The sequence below is a fragment of the Ovis aries genome, chromosome 3, assembly GCF_016772045.2.
Source record: "Ovis aries strain OAR_USU_Benz2616 breed Rambouillet chromosome 3, ARS-UI_Ramb_v3.0, whole genome shotgun sequence".
In the NCBI taxonomy this organism is placed as follows: domain Eukaryota; kingdom Metazoa; phylum Chordata; class Mammalia; order Artiodactyla; family Bovidae; genus Ovis; species Ovis aries.
In genome coordinates, this window is record NC_056056.1 from 174006543 (window position 1) to 174033952 (window position 27410).

At 36.8% G+C, this 27410-nt stretch overlaps 1 protein-coding gene across 11 annotated transcripts in view; it reads right to left on the minus strand.

Moving 5' to 3' along the window:
- SLC41A2 (solute carrier family 41 member 2) overlaps positions 1 to 27410 on the minus strand; it is a 144274-nt gene that overhangs the window by 29975 nt on the left and 86889 nt on the right. For 7 of the 11 annotated variants that reach the window (XM_060413154.1, XM_060413153.1, XM_027967680.3 and 4 more), the window contains 4 exons: positions 26349 to 26493; positions 23619 to 23765; positions 9319 to 9466; positions 6786 to 6865 (listed from right to left, as the gene is read on the minus strand). In XM_060413154.1, the coding sequence (XP_060269137.1) occupies positions 6786 to 6865; positions 9319 to 9466; positions 23619 to 23765; positions 26349 to 26493 (520 nt within the window). The remainder of the gene's footprint in view (positions 1 to 6785; positions 6866 to 9318; positions 9467 to 23618; positions 23766 to 26348; positions 26494 to 27410) is intronic. The other 4 variants (XM_060413157.1, XM_042247164.2, XM_060413155.1 and 1 more) reach the window with 1 other exon arrangement.

The following is a 27410-nucleotide window of genomic DNA, read 5'->3' on the forward strand; positions in this document are numbered from 1 at the left end:
TTGACACAGGGCTTGCATCACTCACAAAGGCACAGGGGGCCCTCTCGAGGGGATGAAGGCACAGAGCGCCTTCTTGAGGGGGTCTTGGAAGCCCAGGCAGGAGAGTGAGCATGATGGGATTCTACGCTCGAGAGAATTAGCCGGAGAGAGACAGAAAGAGAGAGAAACAAAAAAGACATGGGGACCTAAGCTCTGATGGAGCAAAGGTGCTTTAATGATCTTTCTGTGAGTATATACAGGCTGTTGTACAAGAAATTTCTTTCGAGAATGATAAAGATCAGAAAACCAAACGCACAGCAACCATTACCAAGGGAGCAAGGGATTAATAATGATCACAAGGTCAGGAGACAATCCATATCTCAAGGAGGGGATCGAGACTAAGCAGTTTTGTCATAAGGAGAATGTTTACTGAAGGAGACCCAAGCCTGTCTCACACAATGACCTCAGTCCTGGGAACAGCTTGCTGTTCCACTTGATAAGGAACGGAGGATTTATGGGAAACGGCATGTAGGAATCCTCCTGTTAAACATTCCTTGACAAGATTACTAAAGAAATTGGTATAAGACACTGAAAAAAATACTCAAGAAAGTGATCTTTTAACCTAGGTTATCCTCTCATGTATTCTGAGGAAGAGGAGTTAATGCCAAGAAGCAAAATTAATTCCAAAGGGTGGTAAGTAACCCCAGGGTGAATTAGGACACCCAAACTCTTCCTACTTTGACAGATTATGAGAAGGAGATAGTAGCCATAAAAAAAAGTATGAAGAAAACAATTGAAAATTTCAAATTGTTGAATTCTGAGCATGAGCTAAAATAACCATTAAGAATACCTGTGAACCCTGGACACAAGGGGCGTCTACACCCACTGTCAACTATTTCTGCAAGCATGCCATGAGTGCTTGTGAGACAGACTCAGGCAGGATGGAACACTTGAGGGAGCCAACCCTGGTGGCACAGAGCAAGGAATCCCATCCAGGACTTCCCTGGTGGTCCAGTGGTTAAGAACCTGCCTGCCAATGCAGGGAGCACAGCTTCCCTTCCTGGTCTGAGAAGATCCTACTTGCCACAGAGCAACTAAGGCTTGAGAGTCACAGCTACTGAGCCCTCGTGCCCTGGAGCCCATGCTCTGCAAGAGAAGCCACTACAACTGGAAGCCTGCACGCTGCAGTTAGAGAGCAGCTTCTGCTCACCACAACTAGAGAAAGCCCGCACCCAGCAATGAACACCCAGCATAGCCAAGAATTAAATACATAAAGAAGTGAGTTTTTAAGAAAGAGAAAGAAACTGCATCCATTTCTGACTCCCTCTCTCATATGAGGGCTTCCCTGGCGGCTCAGATGGTAAAGAATCCGCCTGCGATGCAGGGGACCTGAGTTGGGAAGATCCCCTGGAGAAGGAAATGGCAACCCACCCCAATATTCTTGCCTGAATCCCTACGGACAGAGGAGCCTGGCAGGCTGTAGTCCATAGGGTCGCAGAGAGTGGGACATGACTGAGCGACTGAACAACAACAACAGCAACAAAACTGGGGTCATCTAAACTGAGTCCAGCTGGCTGATTCTAAATATAAAAGTTTTCACTAAAAAAAATAAAAGCCTGTGAATGAACGGAGTAAGCAAATGTCTGCAATCCCTCATCATTCTTACAACTGTTCTGCTCAAGAGGGAGAATAAAGGAATGTTTTCCGTAGAAACTGAACAAGAGAGACTCAGGCCTCAAGGACACCAGATACTATGTGGTACTGATGGAAAATAAGGATGAACTGGAAGTCTGCATAATTAACAGTGGGATTCCTTCAGACCTTCATTTTGCTCCAAGGGGCAGGCAGGAGTCTAACATCCCAGAGCGAAGGTTCGATGTTCAAACTTGGAGGGCTCCCCATAACATGGCCAACCAACCCCACCCCAATCTTCCAATAGTGAAGTGCCCAGTCAACCACCCTCTACCACCTCCGAGCTACTTAGCTTCTCAATGCCTCAGCTGCCTTCCTGTAAAACAGAGAAAACAATCCCTCTCTCATAGAGATGATGACATGAGCAAGTTTGTGTTTATACTTGGAGACTTCACCACTCTTTTCTAATCAACTGATAGACCACACTGATAAAAAATCAAAACGGTGAAGAAGTTTTTTAACAATATTATCAATCAACTTGATCTAAAGGACATTTATAGGACACACCATCCAACAACAGCAGAATACATAATTTTACAAGTATACACATGGGAACATTCACACAGATGGACCACACTGTGAGCCATAAAACAAGTTTCAATAAATTTGAAATAATCGCAACATATAAAGTATGTTTTCTGGCCACAATGGAAAAGATAGATATCTGAGAATTCCCCAAAATGCTGGAAAGTAAACAATACCCTTCCAAATAACCCACAAATCAAAGAAAAAAAAATCACACAGGAAATTTTAAAATATTCTGGATTTAATGAAAATGAAAACACAACATATTGAGATTTGTGGGAGGTACCTAGAGTAGTACTTATCAATTCACAGCATTAAATCTTACATTAGAAAAGAAGAGTACTACTGTATATAAAATAACTAATAAGAAACTGCTGTATAGCACAGGGAATTCTGCTCAGTACTCTATAACGGCCTATTTGGGAAAAGACTCTAGCATCTTAAAAAAAAAAAAAAGAGTGGATATATGTATAACCGATTCACTTTGTGTACACCTGAAACGAACACAACACTGTAAATCAACTCTACTCCAATGAAACATTTTTAAAAACGCACATAATGAGACTAGCACGACTCTGCGTTCAAAATCCAACAAAGACCATATAAAAAAGGAAAATTATAAGCCAATCTTGTGAATCAAAATAAATGTAAAAAGATATCAGTCTGCTGGCAAACCAAATCCAGCAAAATGTTAAATGTGTAAAATACATCACCGAAACATCAGATTTATCATAGGAATATAACACTGACTTAATAATTGAAAATAATACATATAGCACATTAACAAATAAATGAAGGAAAAATAAGATTATATGAATAAACAGAAAAGTTGATAAAGTTCAGCATTTTATTATTTATTATTAAAAACGCTTAGCAAACCAGGAATTGAGGGGGACTTCTTTAAACTGATAACCACACACACTCGCCCCCACCGTACACATCCACACACATGAAATCTGTCATATACAAAAGAGGTACTGCAGATCAATAAAGACGGATATAGATTTTTCAATAAATAGTGTTTTTAGTTGCATATTTTTAATTCAAAAATTAATATTAAATAGAAGTCTTTTAATTACTCTATTGTAAAAGCCCTAAGTAAAACAGTTCATTTTAACTCGGGTAAATGGTTTTCACAGCAGCCACAGCACTACACTTCACATGCGTTGTTCTCCTGTCATGTAACATCCAACAGGTAAGGTACCAAGAGCTCAGAACAGTTACTGTTTGCTCTTTACATTCTGTAACATAAATAGCCACTATCTCAATCAAGCTACAGGCATCATGATAACAGAGGGCATTTGTATTACTGCTAGCTGTGCATAGCAGACACTGATCTAATTTGTTGGATAGCTATTTCATATTTTAAAATAAAATTTTAATTAATTTATTTATTATAATTGGAGGCTAATTACTTTTTAATATTGTGGTGGTTTTTGCCATACATTGACATGAATCAGCCACAGGTGTACAAGATAGTTATTAAACACCAAAAAAATACCAGTGGGGGTGTAATGGAATTGTGAATTAGTAAAGGTGAATTGGGCAGTCTTAGATGAAAGAGTCCACTCTTCTTCGGGGATACAAGTAGAAAAGGTTAAGAGTAGACACTCTTAGCGGTCAGAAGAGGGGTAAAGGAAGAGGAAGGAGAAGGAAGCTGGGAGGTACCGGCCTAAAGCCTCCGTCTTCTCTGCACAGCTGCCCTACAGCAAACTTTCAAGGAACTTCTGGCAGGTGGAAAACAAAGCTAGATGGAAATCTGAATCTACAGAAAGGAAAGAAGAGTGCTGAAAATGTTAAATATATAGGGAAATATAAAAAGATACCAAACCCTCAGTTTTAATCTTTTAAAAATATAACTGTGGAAAGCAAAAATGTTACAGGGTTTATAACAAAGAAAAATACATGACAAAAAGAGCTCATAAGAAAGAGTGAAATTGCAAAAGGATTAGACATAAGGTTCTTATATATAAAGGATAAGAGATAAGGTTCTTATCCTTTATGTAAAGTGGTATATTGCTGTTTGAAAGAGACTGTGATAAAGATATAATAAGCCCTAGATTAACCTCCTAGCCAACATACGTATCAGAAGGGGAGGATCACATCATTTATTAGCATGGAAAAAGCTTTATGAAATTCTGTGGAAAGGAAATCTTTTTAACCTAATGTTTCCCAAACTTAGCTGACCACAGAACTCACTTTTCAAATTATACTTATTAACATATCGAGAACTATTGTTACAGGAAATATATTTTAGAAAACGTTACTGGTTCTAAGAGATGTTAATAAAATTTAAAAGATACCCTAGATATAAGTCCTTATCTTTATTTGAGGATTAAATAGTATGCATAGAAGACCTAAAAGTCATTTGCCACATAGTAGGGGCTTACTAAATAGCAAATGATGATGATGATGATATGATAAAGAGTATGACAAAACAGGGATCTTTTAAATAGTACATGCCTTAGCACATTTTAAATGAAATTCAATTCTCAGAAGTTCCACTTTTTCTGAGGAACATGGAATGACTCTTCTCTAACAATGTTTTAATGAACGGCATTTAACACTAGAAAGAGTTTACAGTGATACCCAACTAAGAGGTTTACTTACTGAGATAAAAGAAAGATTTACCACCATGCCAAACCATACACAGATTTCCAAAGATAGCACTTCAGCAAACTTTCTTATGGAAGTGAAATCACAGAGAAACTAAAACCTTACTGCTAAAGGGGTTGTAATTTAAGCTAAATTTCTCATTAAAATGCTCGGCAGCACGGTTCTAGCTGGGCAACATAGTTCTAACAGTCATTGTTGGATAATATTTATCCTAGTAAACTCATTAAATAATAGTCATTGAAAAGGATTTGAACAGGGGGAAAGAAAGTAGTAGCTATTCCAGGCAGTGAAAATTACATCTCTGTATGGTCACAATATAAGAATCAAATCATGATGAAGGATATAGTTGTATGCATATAGGGAGAGTCTTGATAGCTAGGGAGAAAAATTCTAATTTGATTGGACAGGCAGGAGAAAATCACTGTTAAATCCCATTATCTTAAAACAAATGTAATAAGAACAATGCTTAAGGTAGACCAGTCTTCTAGAGACATTCAATTTGTATTGAATAGGGAGTGAGTCAAGAAGGCTTGTATTACTTGACTGATGGCTCGACTGAAATATTACTGGACTAGTGGTAAGACATACTTGTTATATAAATAAATGAACAGATAAATTATGTTAATGTACAAATAGACAAGGTTTGGTCATTATCTATTCAAAGAGGATGAAGAGCCAGGTAGAATCAAATGGTTCTGTGATTTTACGGGCAGGGAGAATGTTGGTATCAGGAAAACTGGAAGGAGCATCTCTAGGGTAAATTTATTCATTTACTGAAAAATTAAAATGTTAAGTAAAAATTTTAGATATGGGGACTTCTCTAGTGGCTGAGCAGTTAAGAATCCATCTTACAATTCAGGGGACATGGGTTCCATCCCTGGTTGGGGAACTAAGATTCCATATGATTCACAGCAACTCAGAACCCACATACCACAACTAAAGAACTGGTGTGTGGCAATGGAGATCTCATATGCCACAACTAAGACTGGATGCAGGAAAATAAATAATTTAAAAAAAAAAACTTTAGATATGAAATTAGATTTTAGAGAATTTGCCTCTGTAGAACATATTTTCTTATCCATAAATATATAAAAAGTGATTTATATTAAATGCGTATATCCTTTGATATCGTTTCCTCCAGGTAGAATTATTTTAAATTATATTGGCTTAGGTTATCATGAAATCCAGTTTAATGACAGCCAGCCCTAAAGCCAGTGGGACTGGATTAAAATTATCTTTTTTAAAGTGGGATTCATAAAAAAATCCCTGTGAATTTAACTATTATAATTCCCATTTTATAATAAGAAAAAACATAAAGCAGACCTGGAAAGGATCAGCAGAGGAATGATAGATTGTAATGGGCTGAGTTGACTTCAGCAATGCTTAAATCTAGCTAAATCTAATTTAGCCACAAAAACTGATGAGGGCAGCAACAAAATGATGTAAGATAGCATATAAGATATGCCCAAAGTAAATAATAACAGACGACTGAAGTATTCTATGTGGCTCAGATGGTAAAGACTCTGCCTCCAGTGCAGGAGACCCAGGTTCAATCCCTGGGTCAGGAGATCCCCTGGAGAAGGGAGTGGCTACCGGCTCCAGTATCTTTGGCTAGAGAATTCCATAGACAGAGGGGCTACAGTCCATGGGGTCATAAAGAGTCAAACACAAGTGAGTGACTAACACTTTTTTTTTTCATTCTGCACACTAACTTTAAAAATCAAGTATGTTTGACTCTTAATATCTAGAGATGAAGTAAGAGTTTTTTTTCAAAAATATGTTCTGTATACTGAGAACATGGAATGTAATTTCTACCACAAGCAACAACCTGGTACTGAAAACAAAATAGAACATTTATTTATTTACTAAATGGATAGAAATAAAATGAAAGAGAGACCTCTGAATTCAAAGATTCCTGTTCACACCTAAGAATACCGAGAGATACCACATTGTTATGAAACAGTAACTCTTACCATTAATAACTGGTGTGTAAACAACAATCCCAACCAAGTTTGGATCAGATACAGTTGTGTCCAGAATAAGGCCCCCAATGCTGAAAGATATAAAATCATGTAAGGAAGAGGAAAGGAAATGGACTAATTTGAAATTGTTTTTTATATATAAACACTCTTACTTTTAAAAATAAATATTTAGCTATTTAAAAAATTGAATAAAAAGAAAAGATATTAACAATAAAAATCAATGTCAAAAGTAAAATGTTGATAATAAAATATGGCATAAGCTGTAGCCCCACATTTCAGGGCTCTCCTTCTCGTCTGTATATTTACATATGCTATTTGTAAAAAGAAAAAAAAAACGTACTTTCAATGCACTAAAATGTCTGGAAGGACATATAAGAAATTACTATAATGTTTATCCCTAGGGCTGAGACTGATAGGAGACTCACGGTTACTTTATATCCTTCTTTGCTTATTCGTTTTTTAAAAATCATGTGCATTTTATTATCTTTATAGTTAAAAAAATTTTTTAAGAGTATTTTTTAACATTTGAAGTAAGCAAGCCACTAAGGGATGACTTTTATTCTGTTCACATTAGATATAGTATATGACAGTGTCTTATCATTGCTAAGTTAAAATAATGAGTTGTAGCCAGAGGAGGAGCTGACCTGGAGAACAGAGGTCCAGAAAAGTAACATACTTTTTTCTTTTTATATAGTGGCAAGACACATACTATCAATATCTCAATGGAGCCTGGAGATGTTTTTTGTTGTTTCCAAGACCATTATCAATTGGTTAACTTCAGTCTGTTGGTCTACCTAGTATTATATAAAACAGTGTCGGTCCCAATATTTCATGGGATCCTGTTGTTTAAATCCACATTACAGAAAATGAACTATATGTTGTCATGGAATAGGGTTGATGGTCAAAGTATCATATCCAATGTACTTCCCACTAACGGATAGTTAATACGAGGAAATTATTTTTTAAAATTTATTATTAAATCTTTATTATTTTAGTTCTTGAATAATTGAAAGGCTTAATATGCTTATTCTTCTATGAGTTCCCATAAAACGGTATACTATAAAGTCTAAAAACAGTTATCCTTAGAAATATTTTACTATTTTAAGCCCTAATTTTAAAAATACATATTTTCTAGAATAAAGTAGTTACGCGTCAAAGAATAAATCTCCCTGCCAAAACACATAGATAATGCTGTGCAGAAAACAGGAACACTTGCTAAAATACATTTTTAAATAGTTATATTACCTAGGCAATAAAACTTATAGAAAAGATAGAAAATACAAACAAAATGAATAAAATAAAAATCAACCATAGTTACATCATTCAGAGTTATACTGCTACCATGTTGATATACAGACTTTGAAACATTTTTAAACATGTATATTTTTTAAAAATAAAAACTCAAATTGTAAAAGTACTTCTGCTGCTACTGCTAGGTCACTTCAGTCATGTCCGACTCTGTGTGACCCCACAGACAGCAGCCCGCCAGGCTCCCCTGTCCCTGGGATTCTCCAGGCAAGAACACTGGAGTAGGTTGCCATCTCCTTCTCCAATGCATGAAAGTGAAAAGTGAAAGTGAAGTTGCTCAGTCGTGTCCGACTCTTCGCGACTCCATGGACTGCAGCCCACCAGGCTCCTCCGTCCATGGGATTTTCCAGGCAAGAGTGCTTCACTTTTATTAAATTGTATTTTTATCAAACAAACATGTATGCATCATTTAAAAGGTGAAAGTACCACAAAGCATATAAAATAGTCCCTAGCCCTAACCCCACATCCTGCTCTCCACTAGCAATTCTTTTTAACTTCTTTAACTGTTTCTTCTGACATTTACTCCTCTATTTCTAAACAGTATGTTTATACTGCTATTCCTTGATTTTTAATTTCAGACATTTACCTAATGACGTCCAACAGCGGGATCAGCATTTAGTCTCTCTTTCTGTTCCCTCCCCATTGAAGTCCCTTCATAATTCCCTTCCTTGCCCTCTCCTGCCAATCTGGTGATAGCATTCCAACTTTTGGTGAAATATTTAGGTTTCACTTTATTAGAACAGTGAAATCATTATTCACAATTATTCTCCTTCTCTTTTGTTATTAAAAATTCCACTGTGATAAATATTCTTACAATTCAATGATTTGCATATATCCGTAAGTATATCTTTAAGTCCTGTCAGAGTCTAGAAGTGGAATAATCCAACAGTATGTACATTTCTAAGGTTTTCTGATATTTACCTGAGCAACTTAAAATAAGCAATGTTCTTGTCAGGTTAAAACTCACACAAAGACAAAGACACCACTAGATTTTAATCATCAGTCTCGTTAGGATTTGGCTGGGGAAAGGTTTGAAACTGGTAGCACATGAGGTTCTATGCATCTACTGATTTCAATAATCCTTGTCACTTATATCTCAATCACCTGGGATAATAAAGAGTTGGCTACATAAGATGACAGATCTGAGAAATAAAAATAGGCAACACAGATACATGCATATATAATAACCCACAAACACACACACTTTAATACTAACCTACTTATAACCATAGCAGTTATGACAGGCTCCCAGCCTGAGTGGAGAACTGTCCTTGTGGCTGGATGTTTGGCAGCTATTATAATCCAGATAGGAGTTAGAGCCAAGAAAACAACACCAACTAACGGAGGAATGTAGTAGTATGTCTCTAAAATTAAAAAAGACAACATTTCAATCTCTCTTCTAACCATGTAGCACATCTGAATATTAAAAGTTTACCAGAAGACATATTATCAAACATACTCATGCTATATATATACTTTATATAAATTTCAAGCAAATTAAAAACTACAGATAAGGTTAAAATGTTACATAATGTAACTGAAAACTAATATATTAATTCAACATTTATTGAAATAGTTATGTGACCTAGAAGTGAACAACAACAAGGAGAAAAACAACAGTTAAAGACTTACTTGGCTCCTACCATTTACCAAGTACTGTGCTAAAAGCTTTGTGTTCATTATCTCACTTAATTTGTCCTTCAACGTATGAGGTAGAAACTCATTCCTACCTTATAAAGAAACTGAGGCTCAGGAGTTTAAGAGTACATGTGTGTGTGTGTTCAGTTGCTTAGTCATGTCCAACTGTTTTCAACTCCATGGACTGTAGCCCACCAGGCTCCTCAGTCCATGGAATTTCCCAGGCAAGAATACTGGAGTGGGTTACCATTCCCTTCTCCAAGGGATCTTCCTGACCCAGGGATTGAACCCTCGTCTCTTACATCTCCTGTACTGGCAGGCGGATTCTTAACCAATGAGCCACCTGGGAAGCCCCAAGAAATAGCAAAAATTGGGAGAAAAGGACATCTGTTTGACACCAAAGTTAGCACTCTAATCTCCAAACTATACAGACCAATAGGATATTGTTTTTATCCATCAACAATTTATGCATTCCATAGAACACTGGCCAATCAATTGATAACAGATATCCTCTCCATCATGAATAGTGTTACAAGCTCCAAAATAAAAATGAAATACTAAGTCTAATAAAGATAAACAGATTTCTTCACTGTGAAATTCCTCAGAACCTTCATTATGTCAAGAAATAATATAGTATACTATATTAACCACAGTTTGGCCAGACTTCCTCATTTCATATCTGTATGTTACAATTTAACTTGGACAAGAAATTTAACTTCTATACACTTCTATTTCCTTATCTATAATATGGTAAAATTTATAATAACTATTTCATGAGGTTATTATGAGTCTTAAGAGAATTAACACATGTAATTTAGCACATAGCTAAATTACATATGGCACATAGCTAACATTTACTGAACACTTACTATCATCATAATCATCATTGCCATTAACATACTTTTATTTGTGACATACTTAGGTAACAGACTACCATGATTTTTTTAATACCTCTCATGGTAGACTGTCTTACTTGATCACAATTATCCTCTTCTCATTCTTGTTATGCTTTCCTATAGAGTTCAGCAAAGCTTACTGACTTTGGCTTGGCTTGTCTTGCTTCGTAGATGTGACGTATGCTATCTCTGAGCAAAATCTAAAATGTGTTTCCAGAAATCACTGTAAGATTTACATACATATAGATAGATAATAAGCTGCTTTCAGGACACTGATGACTATTATTACAGTTCTGTGATCCCTGAGACAGGGGAAAGAAATGAGATAAGCCCTACAATAGCCTGAAGTACTGTACTGTGAAGTAGCGGACTGTCGCTCAGTCATGTCTGACTCTTTTGCAACCCCATGGACCATCGCCTGCCAGGCTCCTCTGTCCACGGGATTTCCCAGGCAAGAATATCAGAGTGGGTTGCCATTTCCTTCTCCAAGGGATCTTCCTGACCCAGAGATTGAACCTACATTTTCTGCATTGCAGGTGGATTCTGTACTGCTGAGCCACTTTCTAACTAAAGGCACATTTCAGACCACAACTCAGAAAGACAGAATTCTAGCAGAGTGGGTCAAAGGCAGCAGGAATTCACAGGACAGAATACTGGAGAAGAGGAAGCTACTGGAGAAAGAGCTTGCAAACTGAACACCAAGCCATGCACGCATAGGGTGAACTCCACAAGGCTAGACTAAGAATAACGGGAGAGCTGTAAGCTGAAAAATTCCCAGAGTTTACAAAGGGATAGAAGTCATTTGAGATCTAACCCCTAGAGAAGAGAGCCTATTTGAACCCTGAAAACATTTAGTGGAGACCAGAGAAGGTCACTTCTTAGCAGTAGCACTGCTGCTGCTGCTGCTAAGTCGCTTCAGTCGTGTTTGACTCTGTGCAACCCCATAGACGGCAGCCCACTAGGCTCCCCTATCCCTGGGATTCTCCAGGCAAGAATACTGGAGTGGGTTGCCATTTCCTTCTCCAATGCATGAAAGTGAAAAGTGAAAGTGAAGTCGCTCAGTCGTGTCTGACTCTTAGCGACCCCATGGACTGCAGTCTACCAGGCTCCTCTATCCATGGGATTTTCCAGGCAAGAGTACTGGAGTGGGGTGCCATTGCCTTCTAGTAGCACTAAAAAGTGAAGTCACTCAGTCGTGTCTAACTCTTTGCGACTCCATGGACTGTAGCCTACCAGGCTCCTCCATCCATGGGATTTTCCAGGCAAGAGTACTGGAGTGGGCTGCCACTTCCTTCTCCAGGGGATCTTCCCAACCCAGAGATCAAACCTAGGTCTCCCGCACTGCAGGCAGACGCTTTACCATCTAAGCCACCAGGGAAGCCATTTGTTTATTTTTGTTTTTATTTCATTACACAATAGTGTAATGCCTATTATAAATCTATTCCAATGAAGCTTAAAGCCAAGCCTTAAAGGCTCAAACTAATCCACAAATAGTTGCCTACAAGAACAAAGTCCATTAAAACTATAAGATGCTGATGAAAGAAATTGAAGGCAACATAAAACAGATGGAAAGATAACACATAAAACACTGTGTTCTTGGACTGGAAGAATCAGTATTGTTAAAAGGACCATACTACCCAAGGCAATCTACAGACTCAAAGTAATCCCTATCAAATTACCAACAGCATTTTCCACAAAACTAGAACAAAAAAATTTTATTTGTATGGAAACACAAAAGACCTCAAATAGCCAAAGCAATCCTGATAGCAGAACGAAGCTGAAAGAATCACACTCCCAGACTTCAGACTATACTACAGTCTTATAGTAATCAAAAAAGTATGTTACTGGCACAAAAACAGACATATAGATCAACAGAACAGAATAGAAAGCCCAGAAATAAGCTCACGCATTTATGGCCAATTAATTTACAAGAAAGGAGGCAAGAATAAACAATGGAGAACAGACTCTCCAATAAAGTGGTGCTTGGAAAACTGGACAGCTACATGTAAAAGAATGAAATTAGAACATTCTTTAACATCACGCACAAAAATAAACTCAAAATGAATATAAAGACCTAAATGTAAGACTGGATACTACAAAACTCCTAGAAGAAAACAGGCAGAACATTCTTTGACATATATTGCAGCAATATTTTTTTGGATCTGTCTCCCAGAGTAATAAAATAAAAACAAAAATAAACAAATGGGCCCTATTATAAACTTAAAAGCTTTTGCACAACAAAGGAAATCATAAAGAAAATGAAAAGATAATCCTCAGAATGGAAGAAAATATTTGAAACTGATGCAACTGACAAGGGATTAATTTCTAAAATATACAAACAGCTCAAACAGCTTAATATCCAAAACACAAACAATGTAATCAAAAAACGGACAAAAGACCTAATAGACATTTCTTCAAAGATGACATACAGATGCTCCTGCTGCTGCTGCTGCCAAGTCACTTCAGTCGTGTCCGACTCTCTGCGATCCCATGGACTGCAGCCCACCAGGCTCCTCCGTCCATGGGATTTTCCAGGCAAGAGTGCTGGAGTGGGTTGCCATTGCCTTCTCTGACATACAGATGACCACATACTAATTATTAGAGAAATGCAGATCAAAACTGCAATGAGGTATCACCTCATACCAATCAGAATGGCCATTATAAAAAAATTATAAACAATTAATGCTGGAGAGAATATGGAGAAAAAGGAACCCTTCTACACTAGTGGGAATGTTAAACTGGTACAGCCACTATGCAGAACTGTAGGTGTTCCCTTAAAAAAACTAGAAACAGAACTACCATATGATCCTGCAATTCCACTCCTAGACATATACCCAGAGAAAATTCTAATTCAAAAAGATACATGCAACCCAGTGTTCACAGCAGCGCTATTTATAACAGTCAAGACATGGAAGCAACCTAAATGTCCATCAACAGATGAATGGATAAAGCAGATGTGATGCATATATACAATGGACTATTACTCAGCCATAAAAAGAATGAAATAATGTCATTTGCGGCAACCTGGATGGACCTAGAGATTATCACATTAAGTTGAGATACAGAAAGACAAATGTCACATGGTATCACTTATATGTGGAATCTAAAGAAATGACACAAATGAACTTATTTACAGAAACAGACTGACACACATATGAAACAAACATGTTTACCAAAGAGAGGGAATGGGGGATAGAGGAGAGAGATAAATTAGGAGTTTGACATCAATATACACACACTGCTGCTGCCGCTACTGCTGCTAAGTTGCTTCAGTCGTGTCCGACTCTGTGCGACCCTATGGACAGCAGCCCACCAGGCTCCCCCTGTCCATGGGATTCTCTAGGCAAGAATACTGGAGTGGGTTGCCATTTCCTTCTCCCGTACACACACTGCTGTGCATAAAACAGGAAAACAACAAAGACCTACTATATAGCGCAGGGAACTATACTCAGTATCTTGTAACAACCTCTAAAGGAGAAGAATCTGAAAAAGAACATCTGTGTATATATATATGTATAACTGAATCACTTTGCTGTACACTTGAAACTAACATAACATTGTAAATTAACTACAGTTTTTTTAAAGAAAAAAAAAAAACCAAAGTCTAATACTTTGTAGGAGAAAAGTCAAGCAATTAGCATTACATTAATAATGTCTAACATCCAGCCAAAGATTATTTTTAAGAGTTTGAAATTATATTTGGTTGCATTTACAAACTTAGTTAAATACCCTGAGATATTGTACTTAGGCATTTCATTTATCTCACAAAAGATTCCTAGTACTTAAAGTAATCTGGCTAAATCGAACAAATAAATATGCTAAGTCTTATGTTTCCATAAATATTCATACAATGTATATAAAATTGGTTAAGATTTCTATTTGACAATAATAAGGATAAATTAATAACATGATTATAAAATTTAAAGTGGAATCAAAAGACTGACATGTTACTGTAATGGCTTAAGAAACAAGTATATTTTAAAATAAGTACTGCTTTGTTAGCATAAAATCATTCATACCATAATTTTGATTCTCAAATATTTTTAAACTGAGTTCTAAATCGCCTTAGGGTTAAAAGTTTGCCTACCCATTCTTGAAACAGTTGCATCATCTCAAGACATTTTTGGTAATATCATTCTAGCTGATAAAGCTTTTATTATTATCAGAGATTTTAGCTAAGACATTCCTGGATTTTTCTCAAGGATTCTAATACTTATTTTGTATAGTAGAGACTTCATAACTTAAAGACAGAGTTGATCTTATGGTCTTTGTAGCCTACCAGCCCTTTTCTGACATTTCACAAAATTCTTCAAATGTTATTCATACCCTTATCTTGGATTAAATCTTATATTTTATCATCTTTTTAAGATATTTAAAGATCTCCTCACCTATCATTAAGTGTGTTTGAATTAGAAATTCATTTTTTTCCAATCAGGTAGAACAATTACTGTAAATATTAAAATAAAGCCCAAACAAATTTTATACCCATGGTTTTAGCTGGGTTTGCCATCACATCTTCAAAATAATTATGCTAACAAAATTCATTAAATATTAAATATTTTCTTCCACTTGAAAGGATATGACTAATGCTACATATAGAGCAATTTTCTGCATAGTTTTTTAAAAGATGAAAAGCCTTTACTGGATGCATTCCCCGTTCTCCTTGCTAAGCCATTAGAAGAGATAAATAACATTCAAATTAAGAAGCATTCTTACCTCCTAAAACAACTAAGGCTGCCAACAATCTCTTTATAGACTTAAACAGAAAACTAAAAGCACTAAAGCCCACTAACTACAAATGAAAAGAACTATCCTGCTAGGTCAGATCATTTTTGTACTTCATTTTCAGGTCAAGAGAGGAGCACCATGCCAGGCCTTCAATTTATTCTCAATAACAGATCTCTGGAAGGACATCTGAAGTTGAAAAAAACACTCACCATCCTAACCCCAGAATCACTGCCCTGAATTTTCAAAGAGGGGGAAGAATTTCTCAGGAAAGAAAGAAAAAATGAGTGAGCAGTTCCTCAAAAAGTTAAAGACTATCATATGACCCAGAACTTCCACTCCTAGGTGTGGATCAATAGAACAGCAAACATATGTTCACACAAAAATTCGTACAACAGTGTTCAAAGCAGCATTATTCATAACAGCCAAAAAGTGGATGCAACCCAAATGTTCATCTAATGGTAAATGGATAAACAAAATGTGATATATCCATACAATGGAGTATTATTCAGCCACATTACTAGTCCATATAATGAAATATTATCTAGTACTACTTGGTATTCAGTACTGCTTCATGATAAAGCATGAACCTTAGAAACATGCTAACAGAAGGAAACAGAATATAAAAGGTCACATATTGTATGATTCCATTTTCTGAAATGTCTAGAATAGGCAAATCCATAGAGACCGAAACTATATTAGTGGTTGCCAGTGCTGGGGGCGGGTGGGGTGGAATAGGAAGTGACTGCTAAAGGTATTTTTTGGGGGAGGGTGATGAAAATGTTCCAGAATGAGATAATAGATTCCACAATCTTATAAATATGACAAAAACTACTGAATTATATACTTTTAAAGATGAATTGTATGGCACAATTGAATTATATCTCGTTTTTAAAATTCCAACAATGAAAAAAAAAGGTGAAGGCTATATTCTTTAAAAATGTCAATGTTATAAAAGACAAAGAACATACACATATTCATAGAGGAAGATGGACAGAATAAAAGATAAAGTAACATAGCTAAAGTAGTCCAAATTGCTATAATCCCACTTAACTGTCACACATAACTGCCATCTTTTTTTTTCTGGCCATGTCCCATGACATGTGAGATCTTAGTTCCCTAACCAGGGATCAAACCCGTGCCCCCACAGTGGAAGCTCAGAGTCTCAACCACTGCACCACCAAAGAAGCCCCAAAATTGCCATCTTTTTTATTCACAGCTTTACTGATTCTAGAGATCAGGATGAGGACGTCTTTGAGCACAATCATTCATTATTCAGCCTACTATAGTACCCATTTATGATATACCCATAAATCAAGGCAAAATATTATTTCTGAGCAGGATCATTTAGATGTATTTCATTTAGAAAGCTAGACACTTTTAGATTTTGATATTAATGCAGAAGTTCCTGTCTGGCATTTAATCAGTTTCTCTTGCTGCTTGTGTCATTAGCAGTTTTCTAAAAACAATTTAATATTATAACATCTGTAAAACACTAAATAAATCCGGATGTCATAATATTAAAGACTTATTTTTAGAAATGGTAAATGTTACCACATAAGGCAAAGGGGGCTTTGCAGATGTGACTAAATCAAGCATTTTGAAATAGGGAGCCCGAATGTAATCACAGGTGTCCTTTAAGGCAGGAAGTAGAGAAGAATTTGACTACAGAAGACACAGTGTGACCACAGAAGCAGAGATCAGTATCATGGCTGCAAGCCAAGGAATGCTAGCAGCTACCAGAAGACGGAACATTTAAGGGACAGATTTCCCTTTGAAACTTTCAGAAGGAACAAACCCTGTTGATGCCATGATTTTAGCCCTGAAAAACAAGTATCTTGAACTTTGGCCTCCAGAGTGGTAAGAAAATTAATTTCTATTGTTTTAAGCCACAGGTTGCAGTAATTTGTTACAGCAACAATGGAACTGAACACAGGCCTATAGAAAAAATGTGAAATTTTAAGCCTAAAAAGTATCTGTATACATTAATACTGATCCCATGTAAACTATAGAAAGGTAATGATTAACCTAGCTAAAGTAGTCCAAATTGCTATAATTCCACTTAACCGTCACACATAACTGCCATCTGTTTTTTTCTGGCCATGTCACATGACATGTGGGATCTTAGTTCCCCAACCAGGGATCAAACCCGTGCCCCCTACAGTGGAAGCTCAGAGCCTCAACCATTGCACCACCAAGGAAGCCCCAAAATTGCCATCTTTTTTATTCACGGCTTTCATCTTTTATTACATGGTTGGTAGTGTTTGCCGGGAGAAATATCAATAACCTCAGATATGCAGATGACACCACCCTTATGGCAGAAAGTGAAGAAGAAGAATTAAAGAGCCTATTGATGAAAGTGAGAGAGAGTGGAAAAGCTGGCTTCAAACCCAACATTCAGAAAACTAAGATCATGGCATCTGGTCCCATCAGTTCATGGCAAATAGATGGGGAAACAGTGGAAACACTGTCAGACTTTATTTTCTTGGGCTCCAAAATCACTGCAGATGGTGACTGCAGCCATGAAATTAAAAGATGCTTACTTCTTGGAAGAAAAGTTATGATCAACCTAGACAGCATATTAAAAAGCAGAGACATAACTTTGCCAACAAACGTCTGCCTAATCAAAGCTATGGTTCTTCCAGCAGTCATGTATGGATGTGAGAGTTGGATTATAAGGAAAGCTGAGCACTGAAGAACTGATGCTTTTGAACTGTGGTGTTGGAGAAGACTCTTGAGAGTCCCTTGGACTGCAGGGAGAGCCAACCAGTCCATCCTAAAGGAAATCAGTCCTGAATATTCATTGGAAGGACTGATGCTGAAGCTGAAACTCCAATACATTGGCCACCTGATGCAAAGAATTGACTCATTTGAAAAGACTCTGATGCTGGGAAAGATTGAGGGCAGGAGGAGAAGGGGACAACAGAGGATGAGATGGTTGGATGGCATTACCGACTCAATGGACATGCACTTGAGTAAACTCCGGGAGATGGTGATGGACAGGGACACCTGGCGTGCTGCAGTCCATGGGGTCACAAAGAGTTGGACATGACTGAGTGACTGAACTGAACTGGTGGTGTTTTGCAATTATTATTACATAGTTTCATTAATGAAGTGAAGTTAAAGTTACTCAGTCATGTCTGACTCTTTGCAACTCCATGGACAATACAGTCCATGGAATTCTCCAGGCCAGAATACCGAGTAGGTAGCCTTTCCCTTCTCCAGGGGATCTTTCCAACCCAGGGATCGAACCCAGGTCTCTTGTATTGCAGGCAGATTCTTTACCAGTAGAGCCACAAGAGAAGCCCAATTTCATTAATAGCATTCCTTATTTTCACCCTAAATCCTTCCTAAATATGTAGTTGCTACGAGTGACATTTTTATATGTTAGCTGTTTGTGTGTGAACAACAAAGAAGTGAGCATGGAAAGTTGGAAACAATTTTTAAAATGCCCTTTATAACAGTCATCAGAATTTTCTCACTTAACAGACCTTATAGGAGTCACTCTAAACTGGGGATGTTCAGGACTAAAGAACTCTGTAGAAGAGTGACAAGCACAATGATTTTAGATTCTACTCAAATCAAGGCGGTGATACTCTAGAATGTTTTGTAAATATGTTACAGGTGGCCTCCTTGTTAGTCTCCACAGGACCCAAGTGACAACCTGAGGCTATTACTGTTCTTAGAGCTTATTTCTTCTTAAGCCATCTTTCTAAAGTTAAAATGAGCCAACATTTTGCTGCTCAGATCTTGCCTGAAAAGAGAAAAGCTGATAATTTTTCCAATCAGTGTACACATTGTGCATACAGGAATTATATAACCACATAGTTATAAATAATTGAAAAAAAGAGTGTTTAAAATCCTTTAAAATTATGCAGTAAAGAAAAAGAAAAGGCAACAATCATTGTGTACAGCTATTTCTGTTACTGGCCCAACTTTAGACCCTTTTAATAGCTTTTTAAAGGATGAAGCGACTTGGCACACAATAGCTTTTAAAGATTGCTGCGTATTTTTATACACACTGAAAGTGTTAGCCTCTCAATCATGTCCAACTCTGTGACCCCATGGATTGTAGCCTGCCAGGCTCCTCTGTCCATGGGACTCTCCAGGCAAGAATACTGCAGTGGTTTCCATCCCCTTCTCCAGGGGATCTTTCCAACCCAGGGATCAAATCCATGTCTCTTACATCTCCTGCACTGGCAGACAGGTTCTTTACACTAGTGCCACCTGGGAAGCCCCTGATATATACACTGCAGCTGCTGCTGCTGCTAAGTCTCTTCAGTCGTGTCCAACTCTGTGCGACCTCATAGACAGCAGCCCACCAGGCTCGTCCGTCCCTGGGATTCTCCAGGCAAGAATACTGGAGTGGGTTGCCATTTCCTTCTCCAATGCATAAAAGTGAAGGTGAAATCGCTCAGTCGTGTCCGACTTCTACGGACCCCATGGACTGCAGCCTACCAGGTTCCTCCGTCCATGGGATTTTCCAGGCAATAGTACTAGAGTGGGTTGCCATTGTCTGCTCCGATATATACACTACCATGTGTAAATTAGCTAGTGGGAAGCTGCTGTATAGCAGAGGGAGCTGAGCTCAATGCTCTCTGATGACCTAGAGGAATGGGATGGGGGCTCAAGAGGGAGAGGATATACGTTTGTTAGTTGCTCAGTCATGTCCAACTCTTTGCGACCCCATAGACTGTAGCCTGCCAGACTCCTCTGTCCATAGAATTCTCCAAGCAAAATACTGGTGTGCATAGCCATTCTCTTCTCTAGGAGATCTTCCCAACCCAAGGATTGAACCCGTGTCTCCTGCATTGCGGGCAGATTCTTTACCGTCTGAGTCAGGAGGGAAGACCAGCTATATATACATACAGATACATATAGCTGATCCACTTTGTTGTACAGCAGAAACTAACACAACTTTGTAAAGCAATTATATTCCAATATAAAAGGTTACTATATGTTTAAATATTACTGTATGCATGAATAAATGACTTTATATTTTCTCTGCAAGTCAAATCTAAGCATATCATAATCTAGAGCTTACATTACACTGTAAACTGACCTTCTATTTCCTCTTCTATTTTCATTTGAAATAGGTCTTTTCCAGCCACAGGTTGCCCTTTTTATTTTCCTATGGTGATACTAGATACTTTCTGCTAAGGCAGCATACCCTTCCAATAACTTCCTTATACTATGTCTTCTCTAAAAGGATCATTTTCTTTTTTCATTACAATCTATTATGTTATTGGGTAGGTACTGTGGCAAAGTCATTCAGAGGGATATCTGTCCTCCATTTTCCATATATACACCACTTGCTTAATAATTTCTACACACATTAACGGGATAGCTTTCATAAAGAATAAAGCATGTGATGAAGTGCTATTTATTTAACACTCATTATGTATACAGTATATGGGGTCTACAAAACAAATACATAAAACAAAGACAGTTTTGTCCTTCCTTTATACCTTTACAAGGGAAGAGACATTTACTTTAAAAGCTATCATGACTGGCCAGATGTAAAGAATGTCTTAAGAGAAATGTCAATAACATGCTATAGAATTCAGGGGAGAAAAAGTTTACCTAAGATTAGGGAATCTATTAATTTAGTACTGAAAAATGACGATTCTGATTGACCTTCAGGGAGAGGAGGGGGATAACATAAGAAAGAAAAGACAAAAAACACCAGCATGTATGAGAATCAGTAAATGTTGGAGTTTGGCTGGAATATAAGAAAGGGAGGGGTGGCTGGGAGCTTGAGAAGGTTAAATCTCCAAGAGGCCTGAAGACCAGGCTTAAACTCTAACTCTGTTCACTAAGCAATAGAGGCTTCCCCAGGGCTGTGACAAAATAAAGTCAGGAAGAGTAAACAAAGCTTAGTTTCTTTTCTTTTTTTTTTTCTTAAAGCTTAGTTTCTTTTGTCGTGTTTGTTTTGGAGGACTGGATAGGCGGGAAGGGGGGAAATTCCATGTTTACTTCAGGCATCAGAAGTCGGCACATTTTATTGGGAGTGAAAGGTAGCACTCTGAATGGCTGTGGAGTGAGCCTTCGTGCACAAGCCAAAGCCCACAGGACACCAGGGGCGCTATTCGAAGTTGTTTCCGAATATCCAAAACTCTTAGGTGGGGAGTTAAGTGAGACTTCTCCGTGTTGGGTTCTTTCAGAGCCACACGATTCACGGCCTCTATTTACAACCAAAGCCTATGGCTGCCATGAAATCCCCCTTTTATCTCTAAAGACTGCTAAGTGTTTCCAATACATAATAGTTCAGGAATTAAACCTTTGTTTCCCAGAGCTACGCATCCCACTCGGCAGCATGAGGGGGTCTTGGAATTTTTTTAAATTAATTTATTCTAATTGGAGGCTAATTACAATACTATGGTGGTTTTGGCCACACACTGCCATGCACCAGCCACGGGCGTGCACGTGTCCCCGCTGTTGGTGCCCGTTTCTAACCTCCGTTCACAACGCCCTCAGTACTAGGATCCCCACGGCTGGTGCTATGAGGCCCCCTAGTGCTCATAATGCACATAGTGACTTCAGAAACACCTCCAGATTAACCGGAATCAATCAGCAGCCCAGGAAAACAATCTCATCTCAAGGAACCAAAACGACACTGACGAGACATAAAAGATTCTGTTTTAATGAAGTCATCTTGAATTATGATGCGTCAAATTTCAGAACACAGGCCTAGAAAAGTCTAGGCAATATTTGATAATAAAACTTTCAAAATTATGATCTATACTACTATCATTATATTTCACTTTTTATTTCCTGACTTAAACACTATTTATTGTCTATAACACTCAAAATATTAAAATTTTTAGAGAAAAACATATTTTGATCAAGTCTTTTGTAAGGAGAGTTTACCACTTGTATAATTTTTAGAAATAAATTTTAAAAGTGAGATTTTCCTCAAAAACCGATTTATCATATGAAGTATCCGAATATTTAGTCTGTCTCATTATAACAACTGTCATATTTATAGGAACATTCTTCAATGGCTTTAACTGGGGAGACACCCTGGTGTTTAGCAGGCAGCTGAGAAATGTGTTACAAATTACTTCACAGTAATTTGAGTACTCAAGGGTGCAAATACTATACCTTTATCTATTATGGGAACAAGATCTTATATTTGGGTCCTTGATCATTTATTATCTTCTACCTTACAACACACAGACACATCTTATCTTCCAAAAGAGAATTTTCCTTGAATATACATCATCTTAATGAGTATTGCTTTTTTATATCACTCATTAAATAATGTAAGGTAATTTTATGTACTAAATGAAGCTTCTCTTGATATCTCCAAAGGTAGCAGAAAATCACTGCCTTGGTTAGGCTAAAGCTCTTTCTTTAGTTCAAAAACATTTATCTGAGATTCTGACTTCTTCAAACCAAATGTACTTTTAGACTTATTCTAAAGTATACCATAAATCTGTCTAGAATCCATGAAAATATATGAGCATATGTGAATAGATGTCTGTTTCTGGCTTGGCTGATAAACTATCTTTCTCTCTCTTTTTGTATTACTGTGGGTTTATATTTTCTTTTAATTTTTTAAAAAATTTGGCATCTAAAAAAATGAAACTACAATCAACTTTTAGCACTAAATGTATGTTCACAAATCATATACATTTACATTGACATTAGCTCCGGAGTGTAAATTTGCATTAAAACAATTCATCAGATTCTATAAATACCCAATAACTATTATCAGGAATTGCATATATAAGATAACTTCAAATTCCCACAACACTCTGGCTAATTTTCATGGTGATTTTTCAGCTGCTATTATTAATTGCCACACTGGTTTCTGATATGGGGGAAAATCACTAAATTTCAAGCACAACCTTATGCTCTGTGACAACAGTGCAACATGTTTCAGAATCCTGTGGGTTGATGCCTCAGTGCTACATATTCAGAGGAAAGAATTCAAAGACTACAATAGACTTGCATTCAACCTTCCTACAAACAGTGGGTAATACACATAACCTCTATGACCCTCAGTTTTCTCATCTGAAATCAGAGTTGATATTCCTTATCTTTTAGAGTGTTAGATTCTTTATGAAGAGAAGAAGGATGTGAGAACCACAACATATAGTAGGTGTATAGCAAGTAGCAGTGATTGTTCTAATCAGCCTCAACCACAGTTCCAACACAGATGAAGGCCACCGTAAGTCATGATATTGCTGCAACAATATTTATTTAGAGAGACTCTGAATAATGCATTATATTTAATTTCAGGTCAACTTACCGAGACAGGAGTACAAACCCTGACTTATCCAAGCTAATATGGCAAGAGTTATAAGGTCACCAAAACTAGCAGCAATGGGTGTAGCAACATTATCAGGGTTTATACCAGTCTTCTTTGAGCCAACGATAACCCCAACCATTATTATTCCTAGGGAAAAACAAAAGTTAATTACTTTTTGTGCTATGGTTTAAAGAAAATCCATTCCCCAAAATACTGAAGTACACACGCTAGACAAATAGCGCATCAGTTCCCATTAGGCTGCTTAGATAAGCTGACTAAAGCAAACAAAACATTTTACTTGAATGTTTTGGAGAAGTGTCTTTCAACAAATTCCAAGCAGGGATCACAAAAGATGTGAGAAGTTCAGTGTTGCATTTAGAGACCTGAAAGGCTACTGAAAAATAACATTAAAGTTTCCAATTTAGTAACATGCATTCTTGGATGTAATGTATTCATGCGTACAAAGCCAAAGATTTTATTTTAACCCTCAAATAAAGTATGAAAATGTCAAAGAAAGGTGAGTTATATTTACACAGATAGCAACTGAGAAGGATGCCAACAAAACCAGATTTGTTTACATAGAGGTAGCCAGAAATGCTTGCCCCATTTTTTATTAAAAAGTGTTAATGTTAGGAAGAGAAGAGTAATTAAATTTTGAACACTGGAGGTCAGACTACAAGAAGCAGTCTTTGTAAAGGATATTCTTAAACCCCAAAGTTTCTGTCTATAAACCTATAACAACAGAAGATGAAAATGTGACTGGGTTCTTGTACATTTAAATCCTCATATTCTTGAATATAGAAATGGGAGGAAAATGGTAACATCATATCTATACCATACTGGACAGATTTTCTCATGCCAACCTATTAAGAAGATGCAGTACAGAGAAAATTTAAGATTAGTTAATTTACATGCTAAGCATAAATTAAATCCTTGCTTAAGGTTACACGGCTTTTAATAGTGTTTTTCCTACTACCTGTAAGGCCAAAATTATTAAAAGTATAAATTCTGTCTTGGTTCAATGCCTCACATCTTATATTCTGGGGGCTTTTTCAATCTATGGACTTACCTTTCCCATAATATCATTGTAAATAGAAAAAATAGCAGGAAAAACATTTAAATGTATATTACAATAATCATTCAAGATGTGATCATATAATTTTTTTTTCAAAATTAGTACATTTAAAGATCAGTGTGGAAAGTTCTCCTATGACAGAATGCTATTTATAATTTCAGCTGAAAAACGTTATTTTGCCATCATGGACCAGGGAAAAGAGTTGAGAGATAAGAAACAGGTTTTAATTCTGATTTTTCTGTTAATAAGCCAACAGACCTAAGTTAGTTTTCTCACCTACAAAAGGTGGTTCAATACCATCTGCTCTACATATATAAAGGTCAAGTTACTATAAAAGTGGAATACACATTATTCAAAATAAAGGTGTAGACTTATATTTTTATAATCTGAATTTTAAAGTTTTAAAAATCCCAGGCAATACAGATATTTGTTAGTCTGAAATTTTTTAAACAATTCTTTCTAAATGAAACTAGAGGGAAAACAAAAGCAACTGAGTCTAAAGTAATAGTGTTAATGCTTTAACACTTTTTCTTACCAGAAATCAATTTTCCAATAGCATAACTTCACTCTGCTTTACCCATGTTAACATCAGTCAATTCCAGTAATTCTATATAAAGACAAGATACTACCCTTGGTATAATTTGAGTGCTAAAACAAAATGCTTGAAAATATTTTTGTAGCCAGGTCTTAACTTTAATAAAAGCTTCTAAATTATTAGAAAAGAAAGAAAGTGAAGTCGCTGAGTTGTGTCCGACTCTTTCCAACCCCACAGACTGTAGCCTGCCAGGCTCCTCCACCCACAGTATTTTCTAGGCAAGAATACTGGAGTGGGTTGCCATTTCCTTCTCCAGGGGAATCTTTCCAACCCAGGGATTGAACCCGGGTCTCCTGCATTGCAGGAAGACTCTTTACAGTCTGAGCCACCAAATTATCAGAATTTACCCAAAAGTTACCTACATTGTATGAGATCACCTGATATGAGGGTATGCCATTTTTAACCTTGCTGGTGATATAAAATGAGAAGATGGCAATTATAAATAAAAATTAACAAGTCTTTACGATTATGATTCCATAATCTAGTTCTCCAGTGTGAAGTTCATATAAATAAATCAATATAAAAATGGTATCCCAACTAAAAAACTTCTGGCTCTTTAACATTCTATAGCCAACAATATGCTCTGTTAAGCATATGGTTATACTTCTACTGCCACAGAAACAGTACAGGAATTTTTTTTGAAATCTGAAACTTCAAAAAATTTTAATGGAGGGGCAGCTTTTGAAATCTAGAATTCCTAGAATACTTGTTACTCAAATGACAAGCTAGCAAATCATCTGCGTGATTTCCAGAAAGGAGCTTCTCAATTCATTTAACTTACAGAGACAAATAAAATCTCTAGGCTATTTTCCTGGTCTTGTTTGGGAGCTGTACCAGGAGACCTAAAGCCAAGACAGAACCTTAGAAAGCTTGCTCTGTGTGCTAAGGTTTACATGTGATACATATAAATATATCTGAAATAAGCTATTTGAAAAGTTGTAGATAACTTTTCTGTTTTTTTAAAATAATGAAAAATATCAGTTAAGTAAAAATAGCTAACATGGAAAATGAATAATTAGAAAGCAGAGACTGCAGAGGAGACACTGACAAATTTACTTACCCTGTAGGAGCGATGCAATGAAGGCAGTTGCTACACTGCTAGAGCACAAAAGTATGGAATGATCAAGATAGTATTTTCCCTCTGGAATCCAGCCCAATATAATTGCTGCCACAGCTGCTAGGAAGCCAACTACTGTTGCTTGAACCTTAAAAAAATATTCAATAAAACCCAACTGAATTATTCATTGAGAAAACACATTTTTTTTGATGAATAGGAGTCAAAAGAAAATATTATATATGGTAACTGAGCTGCCTTACCTTTTGAAGAAGCTACTACATTTTAGTTTTACTATTCCCTAAGCTAGTGGGTTCTCAAAGTGCCCTGATCTGGTAGCAGTAGGTATGGAATGGGGTTTAGGAATGTATTTTTAACAAGCATCTTAAGTGACGTTGGTGGTGAAATCCAAAGATCATCTAAGAAAATACCAACCTTAAGACTGAAAAGTACCCAATCCACATAGCTTAAGTCTGACTCTTAAGGCAATATTGGCACGAGACTGAATTCTATAATCAAATGATAAGGGTTTCATTCCTAGCTATACCACTTAATCTTGTGGTAAGTTATTCAACAAGCATTAATTTAGGATCTACTATATACAAGGCGCTATGCTTGGTGTTAGGCTACAGCAGTGGTCAAAACAAATTTATTCCCTGCTCTCACAGAGCTCCTGGTCAATGGGAGAGGCAGACATTAAAAAATAACTTCACAAATAGCTATTAAAACTTCAGCTCCTAACCTGAAAAATGGTAATATTGAACATGGAAGGGTTATTTTTGTATTTAAATGAATTACATGAATATATAAAGTACTTTCCACAGTGGTAGCACAAAGCAACCCTCAAAAAAAAAAAAAAAAAAAAAAAGCAACTACAAAAGTCCCACTGTGAACTCTTAGAATCACGTTAGACTAACGCTAGAACCAAAAGAAACCCTAAAGGCACCTCTTAGTTCACTTATTCTTATTGTGTTTGTGTCATGGATTCCTTTGACAATCTGGTGAGAGTTTTATTGATTCTTCTCTCCATGAAAACACAAATGCAGTCAAAATTTTGAGCAGAATTTC